This window comes from Macrobrachium nipponense, chromosome 13, assembly GCF_015104395.2.
Source record: "Macrobrachium nipponense isolate FS-2020 chromosome 13, ASM1510439v2, whole genome shotgun sequence".
In the NCBI taxonomy this organism is placed as follows: Eukaryota; Metazoa; Arthropoda; class Malacostraca; order Decapoda; family Palaemonidae; genus Macrobrachium; species Macrobrachium nipponense.
In genome coordinates, this window is record NC_087206.1 from 33,687,963 (window position 1) to 33,711,082 (window position 23,120).

At 42.4% G+C, this 23,120-nt stretch overlaps 1 protein-coding gene across 6 annotated transcripts in view; it reads right to left on the reverse strand.

Moving 5' to 3' along the window:
- Positions 1-23,120, reverse strand: part of LOC135225729 (prostaglandin reductase 1-like) — a 394,759-nt gene that overhangs the window by 165,011 nt on the left and 206,628 nt on the right. For all 6 annotated transcript variants that reach the window (XR_010317076.1, XR_010317074.1, XR_010317073.1 and 3 more), the window contains one exon: positions 20,047-20,198. Coding sequence is in view for 2 of the 6 variants with exons in the window: in XM_064265110.1 (XP_064121180.1) it covers positions 20,047-20,198 (152 nt within the window). In the remaining 4 variants the exon portion in view is untranslated. The remainder of the gene's footprint in view (positions 1-20,046; positions 20,199-23,120) is intronic.

Here is a 23,120-nt window from a genome sequence, read left to right on the forward strand (position 1 = left end):
GGTAGGAGGGAGGCTGTACCTCTTCCGTCACCGGTGGGGGTTCAGCAGCTGGGCTCAGAGTATTGTGACCAAAAGTCTAGGGTGGAGTTGGCTTCAAGGCCCTCCTCCACCCAACGCCTTCTACCAGAGACCAACAGCGGAATTGATAGAGTATACCCAAGAACTCCTTCAGAAAAGAGTAGTATCAAGGGTCAAGAACTTAAAAGTTTCAAGGGCGCTTGTTCAGCGTGCCAAAGAAAGGCTCAGAAAAGTGAAGAATAATCCTAGACTTGTCCCATCTGAACTTATTCATTCTTTGCGACAAGTTCAGGATGTGACTATTTCGCAGGTGCAGACCTTACTTCCCCATGGGGCCGTCACAACCTCTATAAATCTTACAGATGCCTACTATCATGTTCCAATAGCCAGACACGTCCGCCCCTTCCTAGGCTTCAAACTAGGAAAGCAAGCTTACTCCTACAGAGTAATGCCATTCGGGCTCAACATTGCGCCCAGAATATTCACAAAGCTGGCAGAATCAGTCGTCCAAGAATTAAGGACGCAGGGAATAATGCTAGTAGCCTATCTAAACGATTGGCTCATATGGGCCACAAGTGTTGAAGAAAGTCACAAGGCGACGGTCAAGGTCATCCAATTCCTGGAACGTTTAAGGTTTCAAATAAACAGGACCAAGTCCAGGCTAACACCGGAATCCCGCTTCCAGTGGTTAGGCATACAGTGGGACCTGGGATCTCATACTCTATCAATCCCGCCGTTGAAAAGGAAAGAAATACCCAAGTCCACGAGGCAATTTCTCAAGAACGCTCAGACGTCCCGGAGGAACCAAGAAAGGATCTTGGGTTCACTCCAATTCGCTTCAGTCACAGACGTCCTATTGAAAGCCAGACTGAAGGACATAAACCGCGTCTGGTGTTCAAAAGCAAACCGGAGATCGCGGGACAAATTAGGTCCTATCCTGGCAATCTTACGGAAGAGGCTCCGTCCATGGACAGACATCAAAAGTCTATCAAAAGCAGTACCCCTCCAGTTCCCCCCGCCATCTCTAGTGATCCACACAGACGCCTCACTAAGCAGCTGGGGCGGGTACTCACAGTACAAAAAGGTCCAGGGAACCTGGTCCCTACCATTCCGCCAGCTAAATATCAATGTACTGGAAGCCATGGCAGTGTTTCTCACTCTGAAAAGACTTCGACCGCCCAAGGAGAGTCACATCAAACTAGTACTAGACAGTGCAGTAGTAGTCCACTGCATAAACAGGGCGGATCTAAGTCGAGTCACGTGAATCATGTCATGATAGCCATATTTGCCTTGGCAGGCAGGAACAAATGGCACCTGTCAGCCACCCACCTAGTGTGCGTAAAGAACGTGGTGGCGGATGCCCTATCACGCTCCATTCCGCTGGAATCGGAGTGGATATTGGACAAGGAGTCATTCAAATGGATCTGTCAAAAGGTTCCGGGGCTCCAGGTGGACCTCTTCACGACGGAGTCGAACCACAAACTCCCTTGTTATGTGGCTCCCAACCTGGACCCTCTGGCCTATGCCACGGACGCTATGGCTATAGACTGTTATGTGTGGAAGAGGATTTATCGGTTTCCTCCAGTAAATCTTCTCTTGAAAGTACTGAAAAAACTCAGAACGTTCAAGGGCCACATCGCACTAGTAGCCCCCAAGTGACCCAAAAGCAATTGGTTTCCCCTACTCCTGGAGTTGGGACTCCGGCCTCAACAGATTCCCAATCCCAAACTGACTCAGTTAGTACAAACGCGGACTGTGTCCGCTTCCTCAGGAATTCACAAAGCCCTAACTTTATGGACTTCATGAAGTTTGCAGCACAAAGGGATGCCAACATCGATCCTCAAAACATCAGATTCTTAGAAACTGACAAAAGAGAATCGACACTACGTCAATATGACTCAGCAGTTAAGAAGCTGGCCTTATTCCTAAAGGACTCAAATGCACAAAACATGACCATGAATCTGGCCATAACCTTTTTCAGAACGTTGTTCGAGAAAGGTTTAGCAGCAGCACAATTACTACTGCCAAATCTGCACTTAAAAAGATCTTCCAATTTGGTTTCAAGATAGATCTAACAGATTCACATTTTTCATCTATCCCAAAGGCTTGTGCTAGGCTTAGGCCATCTGAGAGACCTAGATCAGTCTCATGGTTTTTAAATGATGTCCTCAAACTGGCCTCTGAAACCGATAATGACTCATGTGAATATATAGCTCTCTTGAGGAAAACGTTATTCCTAATCAAGCTTGGCCTCAGGAGCTAGAATTTCAGAACTGTCGGCTCTTTCTAGGGAACAAGGTCACATTGAATTTCTTCCCTCAGGAGAACTATTGGTTTCTCCAGATCGTCAATTTCTAGCCAAAAATGAAGACCCACAAGTAAGGTGGGACCCATGGAAAATTATTCCACTTCCACAGGACCAGTCCTTATGTCCAGTTAATTCCCTAAAAGCATACTTAAGCAGAACTACCCTGATATCCTCAGGCCACTTGTTCATTAGGGAAAAGGTGGTACTATTTCCTTAAAAGGAATTAGGCAACAAATTTTGTATTTCATAAAATAAGCTAACCCAGAATCTTTTCCACGGGCGCATGATGTTAGGGCAGTTGCCACCTCCATCAATTACTTTCAGCATATGAATTTTGATGATCTCAAGAAATACACAGGCTGGAAATCTCTGACAGTATTTAAACGCCACTATTTGAAGTCTTTAGAAGCCCTTAAATTCCCAGCAGTGGCAGCCGGAAACACAGTTTCCCCTGACACTGCATAAATAAGTAATTACTTAGCCTATATCTCTCTAGTAGCTCTTTCCCTTCTACCTGCCTCACTAGCACCCTTGCTTAGCTCGGTCGTCACTGTATTTGCCTTACCTTGGATGACAATGTGTATATACTGGATTTTTGTAACTTTGTATCTGGGCTTAGTTCCCTTGCTAAATTAATTGTTAGTTACTGTATTTATTGAAATCTGGTTTTTTGTCTTTGTGTAGATAAGTTACTTTAAGGTTCATTAAAACTCAATGTTGATTGGTAAATTTATCATTTTGTTGTATGATTAAGCTTTATATTATAGCTATTATCCCTATTTGTGTTTTGATTTACCTAGTATTAATTCCTATCTGCACTGACCTTTCCAAGCTTGAGGGGGCCAATTCTCTGGCACTATTTCACGGAGCGACACAGGCTGAGCCCAGAAAAGGGATTTTGACGGAGGAAAAATCTATTTCTGGGCAATGACCTGTGTCGCCTAGTGAAATCCCCCCCTTCTCCTTTCTGTTTTATTCCACACCCTATTTGGCCCAAGCTTGGGTACTATCTTCAGGAATGAAAACAAAGATGCTGACCGTAGTAGTAGTGGGTGGCAGGGCTTTAGTCCGGCTCCTCTGTAGACGGGGGATTTTGAAGGAGAGACTAAATGGCAAGGGACCTCTGGTAGTGGCTTCCACTCGCCCCAGATACCATACCGACACCTTTAAATAAAAGGTGAGCGAGCCAGAATACTCTGGCACTACCGTTCTCTTTTTTCTCTGGTATGTATGGCAATATTTATACCTTAGAAATCAGTATCAAAGGGACATTTCACTGGGCGACACAGGTCATTGCCCAGAACTAGATTTTTCCTCCGTCAAAATCCCTTTTTTTGGCACCCAACGTGGGGCCAGATTAGATTCAGTAGAGTAATTAAAGTCTGTAACTGGCAGGATGGCAGGAGGAGGAAATATGGAAGGTGAGAAAGAGATAAAGTTGGGGGAGAAATTGTTTAGTCCTCAAAGAGAACAGCTGCCTGAGGCAGAATATGTCTCAAGGGAGCAATTAAGAAGGTTGAAAATGGGGACAGGGGAAATGGAGGAAAGTAAAGTAGCCAAAGTCTTGGAAGCTTTAGTAATAAAGAAAAGGATTTGATGATTTGCTTTGATTCAAGAGAGTTCGGTCAGATGCCCTGGCGCTGAACCCATTTGGTTATTCAGTAGAAAGACGTAAAGGAAGGTGTAGTACAATTCAAATCATTGGTATTTCTAGCCAATTACCTTATAAACTCACATATCATACGACTTTTGAAGACCTAATTTTGGAGTTGATTTTAAGGGGTCACATCATACATGAGATATAAAATTAAGAGTATGTAATGATCATATATTGGTATCATATGATAAAATACAAACATATTGAATATGCATGTTTTCCATGGATCTTTTAAAAAGTTATGCTTTACTTCAAATTGCGACTAAGATATTCCCATTCCTCATTGCTAGCAGGGAATCCAAATCAACAGTGCGACTTAGTCTACCCAAAGCTGCATCACTCCTCATTAACAGGATATTTTCCAAAACATTGGCACTTTAATTTGTCAAGTACGCAATTGCTTTGGCACCTGATTGTAGTAATCTAACGAACATTGATTCATCACTACCTTCCTCGTCACTTCTGAGGATGCAATCTTCGCAACTGCTGTCGACCAAAGATCCAGCCAAGAAGCAGTCTGAAAGACAGAAGAAGCTGTTGCTTCTAACATAGCAGCCTCTTGGCAAGTCATCGAAGGGCATTCCATTTTCCCTTTATATAAGGTGTCTAATAATTTATTCTATGATGATTGGAGGCGGGATAAACTTAAATGATCTATTTGATCTTAAGGAATTATCCCTTCCTGCAATCCGTACATTTACGTGTTGTAAAACGGACTCTGCAGGATTTGAACAACGCAATTCATACGACACCTTGGTATCCTTTTTCACACCAAACGCCATGTCAATCCCCGGAGGAAGCATACCGGCAGGTGTTTCCGCTCTCTCCGAAAGGTTATTGAATTGACGAATCAAATCAATCACCTCGGCATACGAAGCCAGAAACTCTTGGTTCTCTCCTTCCTCCGGTTCTAGCGTACTGTGCTCAGCCACAGGAGATGCTATCTCACTCCTATCCCCTGACAACCGTCCGGGTGCTTCATGGCCATCTGCCCTTACGGCTGTGGCCTCTTTGATCTCTGCTGACCGCCGACGGTTTGATCCCGAACAGTCAGCAGGAGAACGAGACCACCTCACTCCTTCTCTGCTCGCGGATCTAGAGCAAGAATCTCGCCTATACCTCCAAGATGAAGGCTCTCTCAAAACCGATCTCACTTCCTCTCCATGACGATTAATATCGTCTCCAACGACCGTCAAGAGAATTCGGCCTTGATCCTTCACCTAGGCGGACAACGCCTTCCACCAACATATCGGACGAGGTTGCCAACTCGCTATTCTTCGACCTTTTAATAGGAGCCTTATCATCTTTTCTCCGTATTTTAAACGGTCTTTTATCATCTTTTCTCCGTATTTTAAAAGGTCTTACAGGCGGAACCGGTATCTGTGTTCTATCCTTTGCTGCACTTTTTGCCCCCAACGCCAATTTTGCCAACGACACTGTAGATTTTCTTTGCTGCACTTTTTGCCCCCAACGCCAATTTTGCCAACGACACTGTAGATTTTCTTTGACTCTTTATAGTCTCTACTGGCAACTCCGCGTCGGACGTTATCCCATCGGCCGTCGACTCCCTCGCTCGTTTGGACTCTTGTAAACGGCTTTGTCCTCTAGCTTTGAGCTTACCAGCCACCGACTCCTTGCCTTTCTTGCTGACTGGGATGTGACCGTCCTGGCCCGAAGATGAAGAAGAATTCACTCTTCTCCTCTTGGCCCGAGGATCAGTCGCAAAATCCTGTATCCTCCAACGCTTGACTGGTAAATGCTGTGACGTCATCGAACTTAGCGACGACGCCGAGCTAGAGGAAGAAGATGAAGAAGAAGACGAATCACACCTTTTCTTTTTGTCTTTATTAATTTTCTTCTCTAGATCCTTTAATTTCTTCATTACAGTGTGTACTACCGAGTCAGAAAGCGTATTTGAGTCCGGAGGCAGCGAAGAAGACTGAGAAGCAGTAGGCTGTGACGTCATCGCGTCTGCCATGTCGGTGTATGACGTCGGTTGTGACATCACCAATCTTGTAAGGAGAGACTGGGCTGCTGCTGCTGGCATCCCTGCATTTGCAGCAAAACTACCCCCAACGTTCTGCATCGCCATAACCAATGAAGTTGTTGGCGTAGCCGCGGCATTATTCCTCATGAAGTGCAAGCCCGGGAGATGAGGAATATTCCTCGCTGCCGGATTCTACTGGAACCGTGACGCCATATAATGCGACAGCAAACTTTCCAAGGTTGGTTCGCCTGGAAGGCCTAGAGCCGCCCATGTACCTTCCATCCTGTTCGAGTCGGGAGCAGGCACCTGGAACAAAGATGGCGATGCTCCCCCCCTCCCTGCTGGGAACAACGGAGTGTAAATATTAGGCATCTAATTACCCAAAACCCCTCCTGGCATTTCTGAAAACAAACCACTAGGAGAAACCGAAGGGGTATGGGACAAATCAAAGGCAGGTGGCAAAACATATGGAGCAGTCTGGTGTATTGCCGATACAAAAGAAGCCGGCAATGCTTGGTCATCCAAAGATGGCGTCGACTTCTTTCTTTTGTACTGGCCTTTCTCATAAAACTTCCTCCACTGTTCCACCGACCAACCACGACAAACAGAACAAGGATTAGTAATTGTACATACATTTTCCCTGCACCTACTACACGTTGGATGAGGATCCGTCAACACTGAAGTTAGGAATCTTGAACACGGAAAGCCACTGACTCCAGGCCATTTCCTTTGTCTTGTCTTCGAAACGGAAGAAGATCCTGACGGCGATACAAAACACTCCATCTCACCACTTACACACTCTTACAGCTCACACCCACACTGAGCACACTCAGAGAAAGAGAATTAATAAGAAAAATGAAAGTGAAATGGATAAAAACGGGCAAACTGAAACCGGCTTTAAACAGATAGACAGACAAAACGTCCTATCTTAAAGGCGGTAGAAAGATAACTGGCGGGTCGGTCACACGACACCAAGGGCATTCTGGGTATACATGCCCCGTGACCTGGTATAGATGCCAATAGTCCCTGGATCACACAAGTTTAATTTTAAGGGGGCCGGCCGGAACCCCTATATATGGTGGTATAGGGTGAAAAATGCAGTCATGAAAAAATTCAAGGAGCTTCATATGGCAATTGAGAATACGTATACGAAATATTTAGTCAAAATTCCTCTTACTTTCGTAGTTACAGGGTAATTAGTTAACGTAACTCAATAAGCCTAAAACATTGATCCGTACAAGAAAATGCAATATTTCTTCTATTATCGTAAATTTTGATAATTATTGTCAAAGAAATTGGGAGAAATGGCATCTGTAGACATTCCCAGAGTCGAGAAGGAGACTTCAGGCTCAGCTACCAAGTCCAGTCCTGATTTAGTGCGATCACAGACTTCAAGTAGTCTACACGTTCCATTTCACCTCTGACATTCGCCTGCCTTTACGTATGTTTATGTATGTTTCGGCACGAATTTCATCATGACAATGAGGAAAAGACAAGGAAAACATCTCGCTAACATACAGACGAAGAAAAATCGCTCAAGTATTATTACAGAATATCATAATATATGCGTAGTTAGTGAAGAGAGAGGGGAGGATTGCTTAGTAACGCCACCGTCTTGCTTGACAGCACACATCACACTGTGCCCAAGGCTACGATCTTTGAGCAAAGAGATCTTCATTTATGATAAATAACAAAGTTTTGGTTTTTTAATACCCAAAATGGAATATGAAATTCATAATAATCATGATTTATTAAATTGTCTTTGTAAAAAAAGAGTACGCCTTCGAGTTTCACCTCTTGACATTTTCTTGCATTTACGTTTGTTTATCTTTGTTTCGGGCAAGAATTTTATCATGCCAAAGAGGAAAATACAAGGAAAACATCTTGCTAACATACAGAAGAAGACAATTCGCTGTAATAAGCCGAGTTAGTGAAGGGGAGAGAGAGAATTGCGTAGGAAGGAGTGCCCCATCTTGCCTCAAGCAGTGCCCCAGGCTGCGATATATGAGCAAAGGGATCATCATTTATAATTAAATTATGATAAATAAAATAGTTTTGGTTTATTAATAGACAAAAAAGAAATATACATTCATAATAATCATTTCTGGGCTTGACCTGTGTCGGCCTGTGAAATGGTTCCTTTGATACTATTTCTGAAGAATAAATATTGCTATTCATCCTAGAGAAAAAAGATACAATATAATGCCAAGATAAATGGCTCGCTCACTTCTTATAGAAGTGTCGGTATAGTAAGGAGCGAGTGGAATCACTACCAGAGGTCCCTTGCCATTTAGCTTCTTCCTTCGACAAAACCCCGAACTACGGAGGAGCCGTGCTACAGCTCCCGGTCTACTACTACCGTGAGCGCCTCCGACGCCTGAGACGTCATTCCTTTCGATAGCGCGCGTTACACCAAACGTTAAAATTTTTTCGGTGCTGTGTTTCGCTCTATTTGGATTATCTTTTATTTTCAAGATGTCTTCAACTTCTGCTTCTAAGCCTTAAGTACTGTTTTGGGGTTACTGATCTCATTTTATGATGACTTCGTGTTTTATACATATTCGGAGCCTTATCGGCCGGTATGCCCCTCGACCGCATGGCGGTACGGGTTATCTCTTTCGGTCTTCCATACCGTTAGAGATTCCCCTTTTTCTCAGTACTTTAGATATGGTTACTTATATAAATAGTCTCTATATCTTTATGCAGTTAGTTTTTTAGTTAGGCCTCCACGGGGAACGCTCCGACCGCACGTTTCGGACCTTAGTCTAGCTACGCCTTACATTGTTAGGAATTTTATCAGTCACGATTGAGTCATATCATCTTAATTATTCTGATGTTCTCTCTTTCCTTCTCTAGTTCCTGATTACCTTTATAATATTATAGGTACTAGGTTGGCTAACATACACCATGCTTCGGTATGGCGATTAGCTTCCCTGTTATCATTATTTTTACCGTTAAGTAGGCTTTCATACCCCAATTGTCGATTGGTGATTTAGCCTGCCCCCCGTTTTCTTGAACTAGAGGTTAAATTAGGCTAACATACCCCTTTCTTCGGATCGGCGATTAACCTAATTTTCTGTTTGCTTAGCTTCCTGTTCCCCGTGTTAGTCTAGCTTTAAGATATCGCTTTAATTTTATTTGATTGATTATTATAAGTAATCCTATTTATATCAGTGATATTGATGTTGTTCCGACGGTTCTTCCCCACCTCGTATCTTTCACCTGGCTGGGAAGACCACCGGTTGATCACGGTGAGCCACCCGGTTACGGGGTCCCCCTCCCGTCCCCGTCCCCCCATTCCCCCCCTCCATACATTGCCATCCACGTCGATGGGTGATGACTCGTTTCTCACAGCTAGCGTCCGAGTCTGCATGAGAGGGGGTGACTCACGGGACTGGTGGGGATCTCCCCTCCCCTACTGGTACTCTCACTCGTCACGTGCCTCGGGGGCTTGGGACCTCCTCCCCCCCTTCTTCTCCGTCCTTAACTGGCCGCTCAGGGGGAGGGCTCCCCTACCCCACGTTCTTCCCTACTCTTTCCCCCTCAGTTCAGTCCGGCAGGTGTCTATCCGCCGCTACCGAACATAGAGAGGGGGGGAGGGAACCACTGGGTTTCCCTATCCACTTAGGATAGTTCACACGAGCACTTACTGATATAATGGGTTTTTATTTTTTGTTTTATTTTGTGTTATTTAATGTTTAGAATCTTTTACGTTACTCCGGGGAGTTTTTTATTTTCGCCTCTCATACTATCCCTTGCTTCGTTAGAAGTTTGACATTGCTCACTCAATATTAATTAACTCCGGGCCATACGGAGAACTCCGGGCCCTACGGAGTCTATTTTAGTCATATGACAAGTGAGCTTAGGCGGAGGCAGAGACTTTCTTCCCCCCTTCGTAACTTTTCTACGTAATATTCTTACGTAGATCTCTATCCGTCGGTCCTACTCCGGCACCCACGGATAGTTTGCATATTATACCACCGGAGGTTGTCATTGGTACTCATGTATCCTTTGACTTACAGATGTTGTGCCAGGAGATTGGGTGCAGTGCCATCCTCCAAGACCCGTGCGGCCATATAGTATGCCGTTCTCATGCAGGATGTGCAGTGAAAGTGGAGGATTTTATCGTTTGGCATCATGAAGCTTGCCAAACCTGCTACTTGCTAGTAGGAGATGCCTCACTAGTAGTAAGTTTCTTAGCACTTTCTTCATTCATTCGTCACCTGGAATACTTGTTGTTATATTATACCTTTCACATATGAGACACATATTCATATAATCTCAACACAACAGACATTCCTCCCCTATCCTCTCCCTAACTCTAGACCCTTTTTTTACAGGGTTCTGATGAAGAAAAGAAGAAAGCTTTGTCGACTCTCAAAGCTTGGGTAGGGGGTTTTGGCCGGAATTCGAAGGGCCGCCCCTACATTCTTACCCAGGATATGGCGGACCTAATATTCCCAGGAGCCAAGAAAGGATCAGTGTGGACCCGATAGCGGCCGCCCCTTTGCTGGCCGACCTTCAAGTCATGATCTCCCTACAGGAGGGGGATTTCCCAGAGGACGTTGCAGAAGACGTTGCGGCAATGAACCTCGACGTTGAACCCATGGCTATTGACTCCATGGGTACAGGAGAGGGTGTAGTAGGGGCAGCTTCTGTGGGTTCTCAGGGCCCTTTCCTGAATTCCCTTTCTCCATCACCTTCTACTGATCCTTCTACTTCCACTTCTTTCCGGGGCTTCACTGAAGAGCAGCGGTCTGTCCGTCCTAAGGCTACTTCAGTGATCCCCAAGGCTAAGATGACCGAGGAGAAACTTAAAAAGTCTCTCCCCAAGAAATCGGTCATCCTGACAGACACTATAACTCCGGCTCACCACCCCGGATCAGTTAGGTCAAGGGAGGCCTCTTCCTCTGCGTCGAGGTCCCCCAAACATAGGTCACGTAAGGATCGGGCTCAAGTCCCTCTTTTTGATCCCGAATCCTTTTCGGCTAACATTCTGGAGCAGGTGGGAGTGATTGTAGGGGCCTTGGTTGACAACAAGGTCGGCTCGGTGCTCTCCCAGCTCTCCAGTTCCGTTACGTCTTCCGGCCAGTCGATCCAATCGCTGGCGGAACAGCTGGCCGCCTCAGGAGAATGCCATCGCCGGGATCCAAACCTCGATTGCGGCAGGTTCCCCTCTATCTGTGCCACCTTCTCCTCTTCCAATGCCAGATTCCAGCCAACTGCCGGAATTCAAGGCAGCCAACACTTGGAGGATCGCTTCGTATGCCCCGTTTGTCAACGGAATGTTGACAATCGAAGGCATAGGAACTCGAAGGCGTGAGGACTTCGAGTTCCACCCCAGAGACCTTCAACCACCTTCATTGGCTACGTCCGACTAACGGAAGCAGCGATGATGAGAGAGGACAAGGTTCCCAAGGAAACAGTGATCCTTCCGAGGGAAACAGGCACAGCAGACTCTAATGAGAAGTCTGGAAGAATGGGGGTGTGAAAACACCCGCATCACAGCCTTTAGGAGTCCTTTCACCATTTTTACTCCGGTGGAAGGGACTCCGCTACCACTGACCCTTAAGGTAGTGGAAGCAACCTTTCAGGCCACCCTGAAAGACGAGCCCCTGCCTCAACTACGAGAGACGGAACCCACCTCTCTCTTAGTCCCAGGCTCCGAGACGTACTTCAGAGGGGGCAGTTCCTACTTTCTCAGTAGGAAAACTAAAGGCGGACTGTGCCACCTCTCTCTTTAGTGAGAGACTCCCCAGGTTGTCGGACTCTCTCATCCAGATGGAGTACTACGCCCGGACTAGGCTCGCAAGATCCCTTTCCTCCATGACTATGGCGGAGATGACGGCTCTTGTATACCAACAAGAGCCGTTATTTAAAGTTTTGGCTAAAGGTCTGCTGCACACCATGCAGTGTGACCTTTACGACTTCCTCATAGCCAGGAGAAATTGTAGGAAGCACGTTCTGGCGGAAGCTACGATCCGCCATGAACCGAGACCTCTTTCCAGCACCAGTAGTAGCAGAAGTCCTTCATGAGGCTTCTAAGGTTAACCAGTGCCTCAAAGTCAGGTGGGGACTGGTAGCAAAGCGGAGGCAGGAATCTTCTGGTCCTAACCCAAGGAACAAGAAGAAACCAAGGAAGTTCTCTCCCTTCCAGCCTTCTCAACAAACGTTGGTTCAGGCAGTCCCAGCATCACAAGGGCAACCATCGTCGAAGGGTCAACAACAATACCTTGTTCTGACCCCTCAGTCCCAGCAATCTCAACCCCTACTACTTCCTTTGCTGTCTTCGCCAGCCTACAATTCCAACTATGAAAGCCAGAACTTTCAGGCTTTCAATAGGTTTGCGAGAGGCAGCAGAGCAAGAGGTGCCTCTCGATTCAGAGGAATCCGGCAGGGCGCTAACAAAGGAAGAGGTTTCCAAGGAGCAAGAGGTGCCGCCCCTCGGCAAACCAGCAGTGAGAATCCCAAGGTAGGAGGGAGGCTGTACCTCTTCCGCCAGCGGTGGGGGTTCAGCCCTTGGGCTCAAAGTATAGTAACAAAGGGACTAGGTTGGAGTTGGCTAGAGGGCCCTCCTCCGACCAACAGATTCTATCAAGCACCAACAACGGAATTGGTAGAGTATACCGAAGACCTCCTTCTCAAAGGAGTAGTCTCAAGAGTCAACAATTTAAAATTTCAAGGACGCTTGTTCAGCGTGCCAAAGAAAGACTCGGTAAACCGAAGAATCATCTTAGACTTGTCCCATCTGAACTTATTCATTCATTGCGACAAGTTCAGGATGCTGACCGTTTCGCAGGTACGGACCTTACTTACTTCCCCGTGGGACCGTCACAACCTCTATAGATCTTACAGATGCCTACTATCATGTTCCCATAGCCAGACACTTCCGTCCATTCCTAGGCTTCAAACTAGGCAACAGATCCTACTCCTTCAAGGTAATGCCATTCGGGCTCAACATAGCCCCCAGGATCTTCACCAAATTGGCGGAAGCAGTAGTGCAAGAGCTAAGGAAACAGGGAATAATGTTAGTGGCTTATCTGGACGATTGGCTTATTTGGGCAAAGAACCCCAAAGAATGCAAAGAAGCAACGGTCAGAGTGATCAAAATTCCTGGAACATTTAGGTTTTCAAATAAACAAAACCAAGTCCAGACTAACACCGGAATCTCGATTCCAGTGGTTAGGCCTTCAGTGGGACTTACAATCGCGCACACTATCAATTCCGTCGTTGAAAAGGAAAGAAATTGCAAGAGCTACAAAACAATTTCTCAAACGACAACAAACATCCAGGAGGTGCCAGGAGAGGATCCTGGGTCTCACTCCAGTTTGCATCAGTCACAGACGTTCTGCTCAGAGCCAAACTCAAAGATATAAACAGAGTATGGCGCTCAAGAGCGAATTGCAGATCACGGGACAAACTAGCCTCTATCCTAGCGATCTTACGGAAACGTCTCCGCCCCTGGACGGAGACAAAGAACCTTTCAAAAGCAATTCCTCTACAGTTTCCCCCTCCATCATTAGTGATCCAACACAGACGCCTCACTAACAGGGTGGGGAGGATACTCCCAGTACGAAAAAGTTCAAGGAACTTGGTCGTTAACATTCCGCCAGCTACTTATCAATGTACTGGAGGCCATGGCAGTATTCCTCACACTGAAACGACTCCGTCCGCCCAAGAACTCTCATTTCAAATTAGTTCTGGACAGTGTAGTAGTAGTACACTGCATCAACAGGGGCGGATCCAAGTCAAGCCACTTGAACCATGTCATGATAGCCATCTTTTCTCTGGCAAGCAAAAACAAATGGCACCTGTCAGCCACTCACCTGGCAGGAGTCAAGAAAACGTAGTAGCAGACGCTCTACTCGCGCTCCGCTCCGTTGGAATCGGAGTGGACACTGGACAGGAGTTCATTCAATTGGATCAGTCTACAAGTCCCCGGACTCCAAGTAGACCTCTTCGCCACGGAGTCAAACCACAAACTCCCTTGTTACGTGGCACCCAACCTCGATCCTCTAGCATACGCTACGGATGCAATGATCCTCGATTGGAACGAATGGAAGAATATTTACCTCTTCCCTCCGGTGAACCTTCTCATGAAAGTTTTAGACAAACTCAGGACATTCAAAGGCCAAGTAGCTCTAGTAGCTCCCAACTGGCCCAAGAGCAATTGGTTCCCTCTACTCCTAGAGTTGAGACTCCGACCACTACGGATTCCCAACCCCAAAACTAACCCAGTTAGTGCAAACTCAGACTGTGTCCGCTTCCTCAAGAATTCAGAAAAACCCTAACTTTATGGATTTTCTGAAATTCGCAGCCATGAGGAATGCAGAAATTGATCCCCAGAATATCTCATTCTTGGAATCAGATAAAAGAGAATCTACTCTCCGACAATATGATTCATCTGTCAAGAAACTAGCAGAGTTCCTTAAGTTGTCAAATTCTCAAGTCATGACAACGAACCTAGCCATAACTTTCTTCAGATCATTGTTTGAGAAAGGCTTAGCAGCAAGCACTATCACTACGACCAAATCAGCTCTTAAAAAGATCTTCCAATTTGGTTTTAGCATAGACCTTACGGATTCGTACTTTACGTCCATACCAAAAGCTTGTGCTAGATTAAGACCATCAACGAGACCTAAATCAGTCTCTTGGTTCTTAAATGATGTCCTCAAACTGGCCTCGGACATTAACAATGACTCTTGCAATTATATATCCCTCCTGAGGAAAACCCTATTCTTATTAAGTTTAGCCTCCGGAGCTAGAATATCAGAACTGTCAGCTTTATCAAGGGAACCAGGCCACATTGAGTTCCTCCTTCAGGGGAAGTCCTCTTATCCCCAGATCGCCATTTTCTAGCCAAAAATGAAGACCCACAGGACAGATGGTCCTCGTGGAAAATCCTACCACTACCTCAAGACATTTCCCTTTGTCCTGTCAACTCATTAAGAGCCTACCTAAGCAGAACAACTCTGAAATCTTCAGGCCCATTGTTCATTAGGAAGGAAGGTGGTACATTATACAAATTTTATACTTCATTAAACAGGCCAATCCAGAGTCCTTTCCTCGGGCCCACGATGTTAGGGCGGTGGCCACATCTATTAATTATTTTCCAACACATGAATTTTGACGATCTTAAGAAGTATACAGGCTGGAAATCTCCGACAGTTTTCAAACGGCACTACCTAAAACCCTTGAAGCCCTCAAATTTCCAGCAGTGGCAGCTGGAAACACAGTTTCTCCTGATTCTTAATTTTTTACTATAACTTCTTGTAGCCTTCCCTTCTACCTGCCCCATTGCACCCTTACTTAGTTTAGTCGCCTCCATGTATTGGGTTACCTTGAGTTTGCTTTTGTTCATCATTCTAATTGCATTCAGTTCCATTCTTTTGTATATATCAACTTATATCTTTGTCTTTGCCTAACCTGTATTGTTATTGTTTGTTGTTAGGCTAACTAATTTTAAGTGATAACCCGTGTTTTAGGGCTTATACTTCCCTTAGGGTAAGACTGTAATTTTAGTTGATTATTATACTATTAACCTTACAAGTGTTTAACTTTACCTTCTTAATTTATCTGTACTGTTCCTCAAGCTTGGTGTTTGGCATTCTCTGGTACTATTTCACAGGCCGAAACAGGTCAAGCCCAGAAAAGGGATTTTGACGAAGGAAAAATCTATTTCTGGGCAACGACCTGTGTCGCCCTGTGAAACCCCACCCTGTAGTTAGATTATCCTCACCCAGCTTACCCCAAGCTTGGAGGCTATCTTCAGGAATGACGTCTCAGGCGTCGGAGGCGCTCACGTAGTATAGACTGGGAGCTGTACACACGGCTCCTCCGTAGTTCGGGGTTTTGTCGAAGGAAGAAGCTAAATGGCAAGGGACCTCTTGGTAGTGATTCCACTCGCTCCTTACTATACCGACACTTCTATAAAGAAGTGAGCGAGACATTATCTTGGCATTATATTGTTTCTTTTTTCTCTAGGATGAATAGCAACATTTATTCTTCAGAAATAGTATCAAAGGAACCATTTCACAGGGCGACAGGGGTCGTTGCCCAGAAATAGATTTTTCCTTCGTCAAAATCCCTTTATTTATTAACATTGTCTTTACAGAAATACGAAGGAAAACTTTGAACGCCCATATCTCAAAACTATACTTATTGACCTTCAAAATCTATCTTCTCACTTAGTTTTAAAGCTATAACATTGGAATTTGGTATATAACTCAGAAAGACATTATAGAACAATCAAATAGAGCCCTTTTTTCCAATTTTTGTTTCGTATTTTTTTTATAAATTTTTTTCTCCTGATTTACAGGGTTTATTTTTTTACCATATTGAAAATTCATATCTAGCAAAAAAATGACTTTTAGAAAAAAACTCTCCATTCGATTGGAGGTCTACATCAGGTCTATATATGGTAGTAATCCCAGGTCTTAATATTAAATATCAAGGCAGGAGATAGAATTTGAAAAATGGTTATTTTCGGGATAAATCGCCCTGGCGTCACAAAACCGAAGGTCAGAGGCGAAAATCATATGCGATTTGTAGATGTCCCAAGTCACCTTATTAAGTGGTATGAATATCAAAGTCCTGTCCTTAAAAAAGAGCATTAGCCGGCCGGCCCCCTTAATTCTACCGGTTTCCAGCTTGGCGCTAGTAAATCCTAATGTTAAGACCTCAGGTTTGTTAGTTATGAAAAATACAAATTAGTTACAAATTTGTCATAATTGTTTGTATTATAAAATACAAACATAGCATTACAGTATTCCCCCATATTCGTGGGGGATGTGTACTAGACACCCCCGTGAATAGTTAAAACTCGCGAATAGTTAGAACCACCACTAAAAATGCTTATAACTACCTATCTTGAAAGTTAATATACCAAATGTATACCTTTAATAACATCCTACTTCATATATACCAAAAATTACTAACTTATTACTGTATTAATCTTTGAGGTTATAATATTAATATAATTTCAAAGTCATCTTAAACATTTTACCATTAAAAATATATACCTACAGAGAGAGAGAGAGAGACCAGTGAATGGAAACATCATATATCTGACCATCAAGAGTGAAATTATGAATTATTTCTAAGAGAGCGAAGAGAGAGAGAGAGAGAGCGAGAGAGAGAAGAGAGAGAGAGGAGAGAGGAGAAGGAGAGGGACTTATAACTTAGAGTATTTACACTTAGATCTTTGTTCCAAAATAAAGGTAAATGATTGAATATTACTAGAATGTAATAGTTTTAGCTTACAATTGACTTTTTTGACTATTTCGATAGAGTCAAAGTTGACCGAAGGTTGAAATTTTGGCACTTATCGTTATTTATATGAAAATATTTCAAAACTGAAAAAAGCTACAACCAGGTGTTGTTTTTGGTTGTATTCTACATGAAAATGCGCACATTTTCATATATAAAACTCTATGTAACGGCTTTCCCCAGAAGTTCCACACAATATCCTTTAACAAACCCCCTATACATCAACAACCTGTCATTAAAAAAGTCGGAAACCGGCCAATCCCCTTAAACACAACTCGATAAACGCTTGATAGTTATGGCAGATGACGTCAGCAATCAGCTGCTTCTCTATAGAGAGAGAGAGAGAGAGAGAGAGAGAGAGAGAGAGAGAGAGAGAGAGAGAGAGAGAGAGAGAGAGAGAGAGAGAGAGAGAGAGAGAGAGACTGTTGCCTGATTTGGTTGTAACATTGACAGATATCCATTAGCAAAAGTTGAATAATAGTTGTATATTGAGTAATGATCATTTTACTAAAACTGTTGTTTTCCTGTGTCTAATCATATTGCATGTATTATTACCATATCATAGTATTATGATATGAACATAGCAATCTACCATTTGAATTCTGGTTTTGTTTACATTCTTAAAATAATCAACTGATGTCGTTTTACCAATATCATCACTGTTTTTACTTGCCGAATGGAACTTAATTCAGAGATATGCCTATAATATAAAAGGTGAGAATGGTTTTATTACCTTTATTGTCAGTTAATATCATAATGTGAATCTGTTCATGTATGTTGGTTATAACACTGCAACTAGGTTTAGCCTACCAATGAACGTCATACATATACCTTGAATAGGATATTTATTATTTAGATATGCCAATAATAAGGTGAGAATAGTTTTATCACTTAATTGTCAGTTAATATTATAATGTGAGTTGTTTCATGCATGTTGGCGATTATCGGACCGCGGCCGAGGCTTAGCCAACCGATAAACATCACATACGCAACACGTCTGTCCCGCGATGCTGCGATTCGTACCAGCGATATAGCATGAGAAGCAGTCCAAGAAAAAACCTGTGAATGACTGATTCCATGATTGCTGATCCGCGATTAAGCAATGCCCCACTGTATCTATCTTTTATTGGAACGAAAACAGTAAAATGTGTTCTTTCATGCCCAACAGTTTTAAAACATGTTTCTTTTAAATTTTGTTTACAGTCAAGTTTGATGGTAATACCAAAGTTTGCGAGTTTCATCCACATTGCTGATGCACGATAATAGTCGTTAGCAGATCAAAATTCTTTCCTCAGCTTCAGCTAAAACTTACAGCTTAAATTTAGTAGTTTATGCCCTTGCCAATCTTTTCTCCATAGCAAGTAATGTTATAGTAATGTAAAAATATATCAGTCCTATTCTCCTTAATGTCATTGGTAACAAACATAACTACAGTAATATTTTACTTTCATAAAATGACAGAAATGTAAGCAAAAACGCTGTTATCGGATTCAGTTGTTCAGAGCAAATCAGTTGTTTCTGGCTGTATGCATTTACACAAGTAGTATAACATTACTAATCATACTTTTGGCATTCTCTTTTACTTTCTTAAAAATAACTAGAAGATGGGATGGATAAAGAGATGGAGGAAAAGGGGATAGCCTAACTAAAAAATGGAACAGATAAAGAGGAGGAAAAGAGGTTAGCCTATTGCTATTTGGTCTCGTAAATTTAACTCTCTAGGGTTGAAAATTTGGAGGTCGCATATGCGAGATTGTGTGTTACAAGAGTATAAACGGAAGTCCATTAATAAAAGTTTTGACCACGAAAACTGGATTAACCACAGTACAGCAAAAGGTAAAAATTTTAAGAGGTCCTAATCTGCGGCTGTCCAAAGTCATTATTGATCACTCCAGTTGGTCATGGTTGATGGTGCTGACAAGATAATAATCACTAGTACCATCAATGGAATTGAGAGCAAGTTTCCTATAATCATGACCTGTTAGTGTCTTAACAGTGTAAGCAGATCTTTGCTGAATTAGTCTACTACAAGAATCCCAGGAGTGTCCAAGAATCAGACTCTTGACACCATAGTATATTTGACATCTCCACAGTTGGAATCACACCTGGTATTAGAGGGTACATATCCTGAAACTTTTTTTTAATCTGTAAACGATTAAATTCAAGTATATTTTTGCCAATAAAAAAGATGACAAAGTCAGCATCATTAAAAAATTGCACTGTCCAAGACTTGGATTATCTGATGAATGTTTACAATCCCTGCTACGCATGCATCTCCTATACTACTGTTACATTCCACAGAGAAAAGCTGTCAGTAAAGCTCCTGACAGCTTAAAAATCCCAAAATTCCCATGTCTCCTCAGGTATTCAAAATTTCTCCAAACACTGATTTGACTCAGCACAATCAAATTCAGCTACCTTCATCACTAGCAAGGATTTGTCGGGGTGAAGGTGAGACTCTCCATTGCTGCAGTGTCATGGGGTCTTCCTGTCTAGCCTTGAAATACTGAGGCACATCAGCACATACACAATCGAATGAATGAAAAAAATGAAAGCCCAAAACTCCTGGGGTTCTAAGTAATGGGTTGGTAATGAAACAAAATATAAATAAATTAAACATAAAACATCAGAGAAAGCTTTTCTTGGCCTTATTCTTTTTAATGCATGAATTAAACATATAGTCAGGGACAACACAAATGTTAAATCTTATATTTTCATGTTGTACACCAAACTAAAACAACTTAAAGCAATTGCAGTCACTAAATTTACAATATACACATGCATAAATTTAAAAAAATTACGACTTACATTATCAAAATAACAGTTTATCTTCTCAGGTGCAGCCTTCTCTAGGGCCTCACCTATATGTGTAGTTTTGTAGTTGAAGGCATGGTCAGCACCAATTTCCCTCAAGTATGAAACTTTTTCATCAGAACCAGTAAAACCTATAACTTTACATCCTGCAATAAAAATAACTTTTGAGACTATAGACAAGCATAAACTTATTTATTTACACTTATTTCATAAAAATTATATAAATATAAATGGTTTTGTAAAAGATTAGAATTTTAAATGTTCAAAGCATCTCAACTCCAGCTTCACTGATGTCTGCCTTTCATTTTCATCTATTCCCTTCCAGCTTATCTGATCTAGCTATCAAAAATCTTGTTATATCTTGATAACAAGATCACATTCTTAACCCTTACTGGACGGGTAAATATATCGATATGCAGCTCCTCAGGCTGGGTAAACTTTGAGGTTGGCCAATTTACGAAAAAACACAACAATGGAAAGAGGGAGACATGCAAATGTACATGGTGAAATAAAAAAAATTCTAAAAGTTTTCCATACCTTCCACAAAATATCAAACCACATAAGAAACAAAAGCAGTAACAAATTCTTAGCATATTTGTTGAAAAAATATATGTAAATTTACCGAGAACAAAGATTCAGTAACTTTATTTGTACTTTTACATGTTTTTTCTAATATTTCTTTGCTATTTTCTTTGTAAAATTACATTTACAACTGACACACTATCGTAAAAGACAAGAACAAAAAACAACAGCAACTCCCTAGTATATTTACGAGCAAATTTACAAAAAGACGTCATGTGAGAGAGACGCAGAACATTCCCCCTTCAAGTCACAAACACTACTGAAGTCCTGAAACGCCCGCACTTGTGATCTTAGTAAGTACATATAAAAGTTGCCATACGTGAATTTATGGCCTATAAAAGTATTGGCACCTCTTTCCCCCCCAATTCTTTCCAAATCGATGGCGCATAATATTGTTTAACTACAGGATCAATTTGTCCACCACCCCAAACCTGTTATTACTACTTCCGAGGATCAATCCGTCCATTAAAGGTTAATTGAAATTAATATTTGAACAAAAAAAAATTTCTTAATAATTAGTAAAGTGATACCTCGGTTTTCGTTCATAATTCATTCCAGAACCTCCATCGATATCCAAAACACATGAAAACAAAAGTAATAAATCCCATAAGGAATAATACAAATACAGTGGAACCTCGACATACCAAAGTCCCTACTTACGAAGATTATTTTGCTTCTGTATACGAACATAATTCAGGTTGTGAAAGGGTAAGGTCCGAGATTCACCCGGACCACTGAGAACAATTTTAAAACTAGCGCGCTGCCAATTGAGTAGACTCACCACCATCCTCCCGGTCTCCCATTGGTTTCTGATGCTAGTCACCGCCGTAAGATCCTGCTCTCCTATTGGTCAGCATCACACCTCTATGTAAAGACATTTTTTGCAGCAGCGTTATCGTAAACACTGGAATTCATTCGTTCACATATATTTCGTTTGTTAATGTAAATTCGTGTTAGTGATTTTGCTTTCGTTATACTGTAAGTTACTTTATCGTGTTGTGTGTGAACTTAATTATTTACGTTAATGGCCATGGGTCCCAAGAATGTTGCTGAAGTTCATGGAAAGAAGAGGATGCTTTCTATGGAGAACGAAGATGGAGATAATCAAGAAGTGTTAATGTTTTCTGCCATTTTTTAATGTGTTTTGTAAAGTTAAGTGTTCATGTTTTCTGCCATTTGTCCTCCTCCTCTGTCGCCACTTTCGGAGAACACCTCACTCGAAAGGTAAGGTTCCACATTTTACTACATATGTACATACATGTACGTAAAGTATTTCTTGTACCATGTACACTAATACACTTTATTTACAAGTACATACTACAATAAAGGTTATGTTAGGTATTGAATGGTCCAAATTGTTGTATTTCATTGTTTATTGGTTAATTTAGGTTTATTATAAAATTTACTGTGGTGTTTTTGTAGGGCTTGGAACGAATTAGGCAATTTACATGTAAAACGTGGTTCAAGATACGAAAAAATCAGGTTACGAAGGCTGCTTCGGAACGGATTAATTTCGTATCCTGAGGCACTACTGTAATATTAGTGCGTTCCAGACTGCCAAAAATATTATCAAAAAATAAATTTTACTGGGAATAAACACAGTTTTACTCACAGAAAACAATGAGAAACAAATATAAATGAATAATGAACATTTAGCATCACTCTTACCTTGATAGAAGATGGGGAGAGAAGAGGGAGGAGGAGAGGTTACTGTTTGGAAGGGAAATCCTCCTCCAGAAGGACTTCAGGTATCATGAACCTATCTGGGGGTTACTTCTCCAAGTTTTTTTGTGGCATTGCCTAAGTTTACTTCCCCAATTTGTTTTTTACTGGCACTAGGACCAGCTTGAGAGTCACTGGATCCCCACCAAATAACAAAACTGTCCAGAGACATTTGTTTGTGACGTCTCTTAAATATTTGCCTGAAATGGTAAAAAGTGTTGTCATTAAATATGTTAGAAACACAGATTGCAACATCTTTGTTACGATAATCTGTCAACAAAATTTTTCTTATCACTCCACTTTGAAAAAGTCTCTTACATCAATGAAGCAGGCACAGTATCTCCACTTTCTTCCTCCTCCTCGGATTCCTCATCTGCTGTCTGTTGCTGTTCCTGCTGAAGGTCTTGCAGCTCCTCAGTGGTTAGCTCTTCCACAACCTCACTACTCATATCCAAGCCCCTGGACTTCCCCAGAGACACTATAGACTCCATAACAGGCATAGCATCGTCGGGGTCACCTCAAACTCTTCAAAATCCTTTTCAAGATAGCACTCTGGCCACAATTTTCTTCAAGCAGAGTTCATTGTCCTGGAAGTCACTTCCTGCCAAGCCTTATCTATAAGGCTTATGCAATTAAAGATATTGAAATGATCCTTCCAGAACTCTCTTAGGGTCAATTCAGTGTCTGAGGTCACTTAAAAGCACCTTTGGAACAATGCCTTTGTGTAAAGTTTCTTGAAGTTAGAGATGATTTGCTGGTCCATG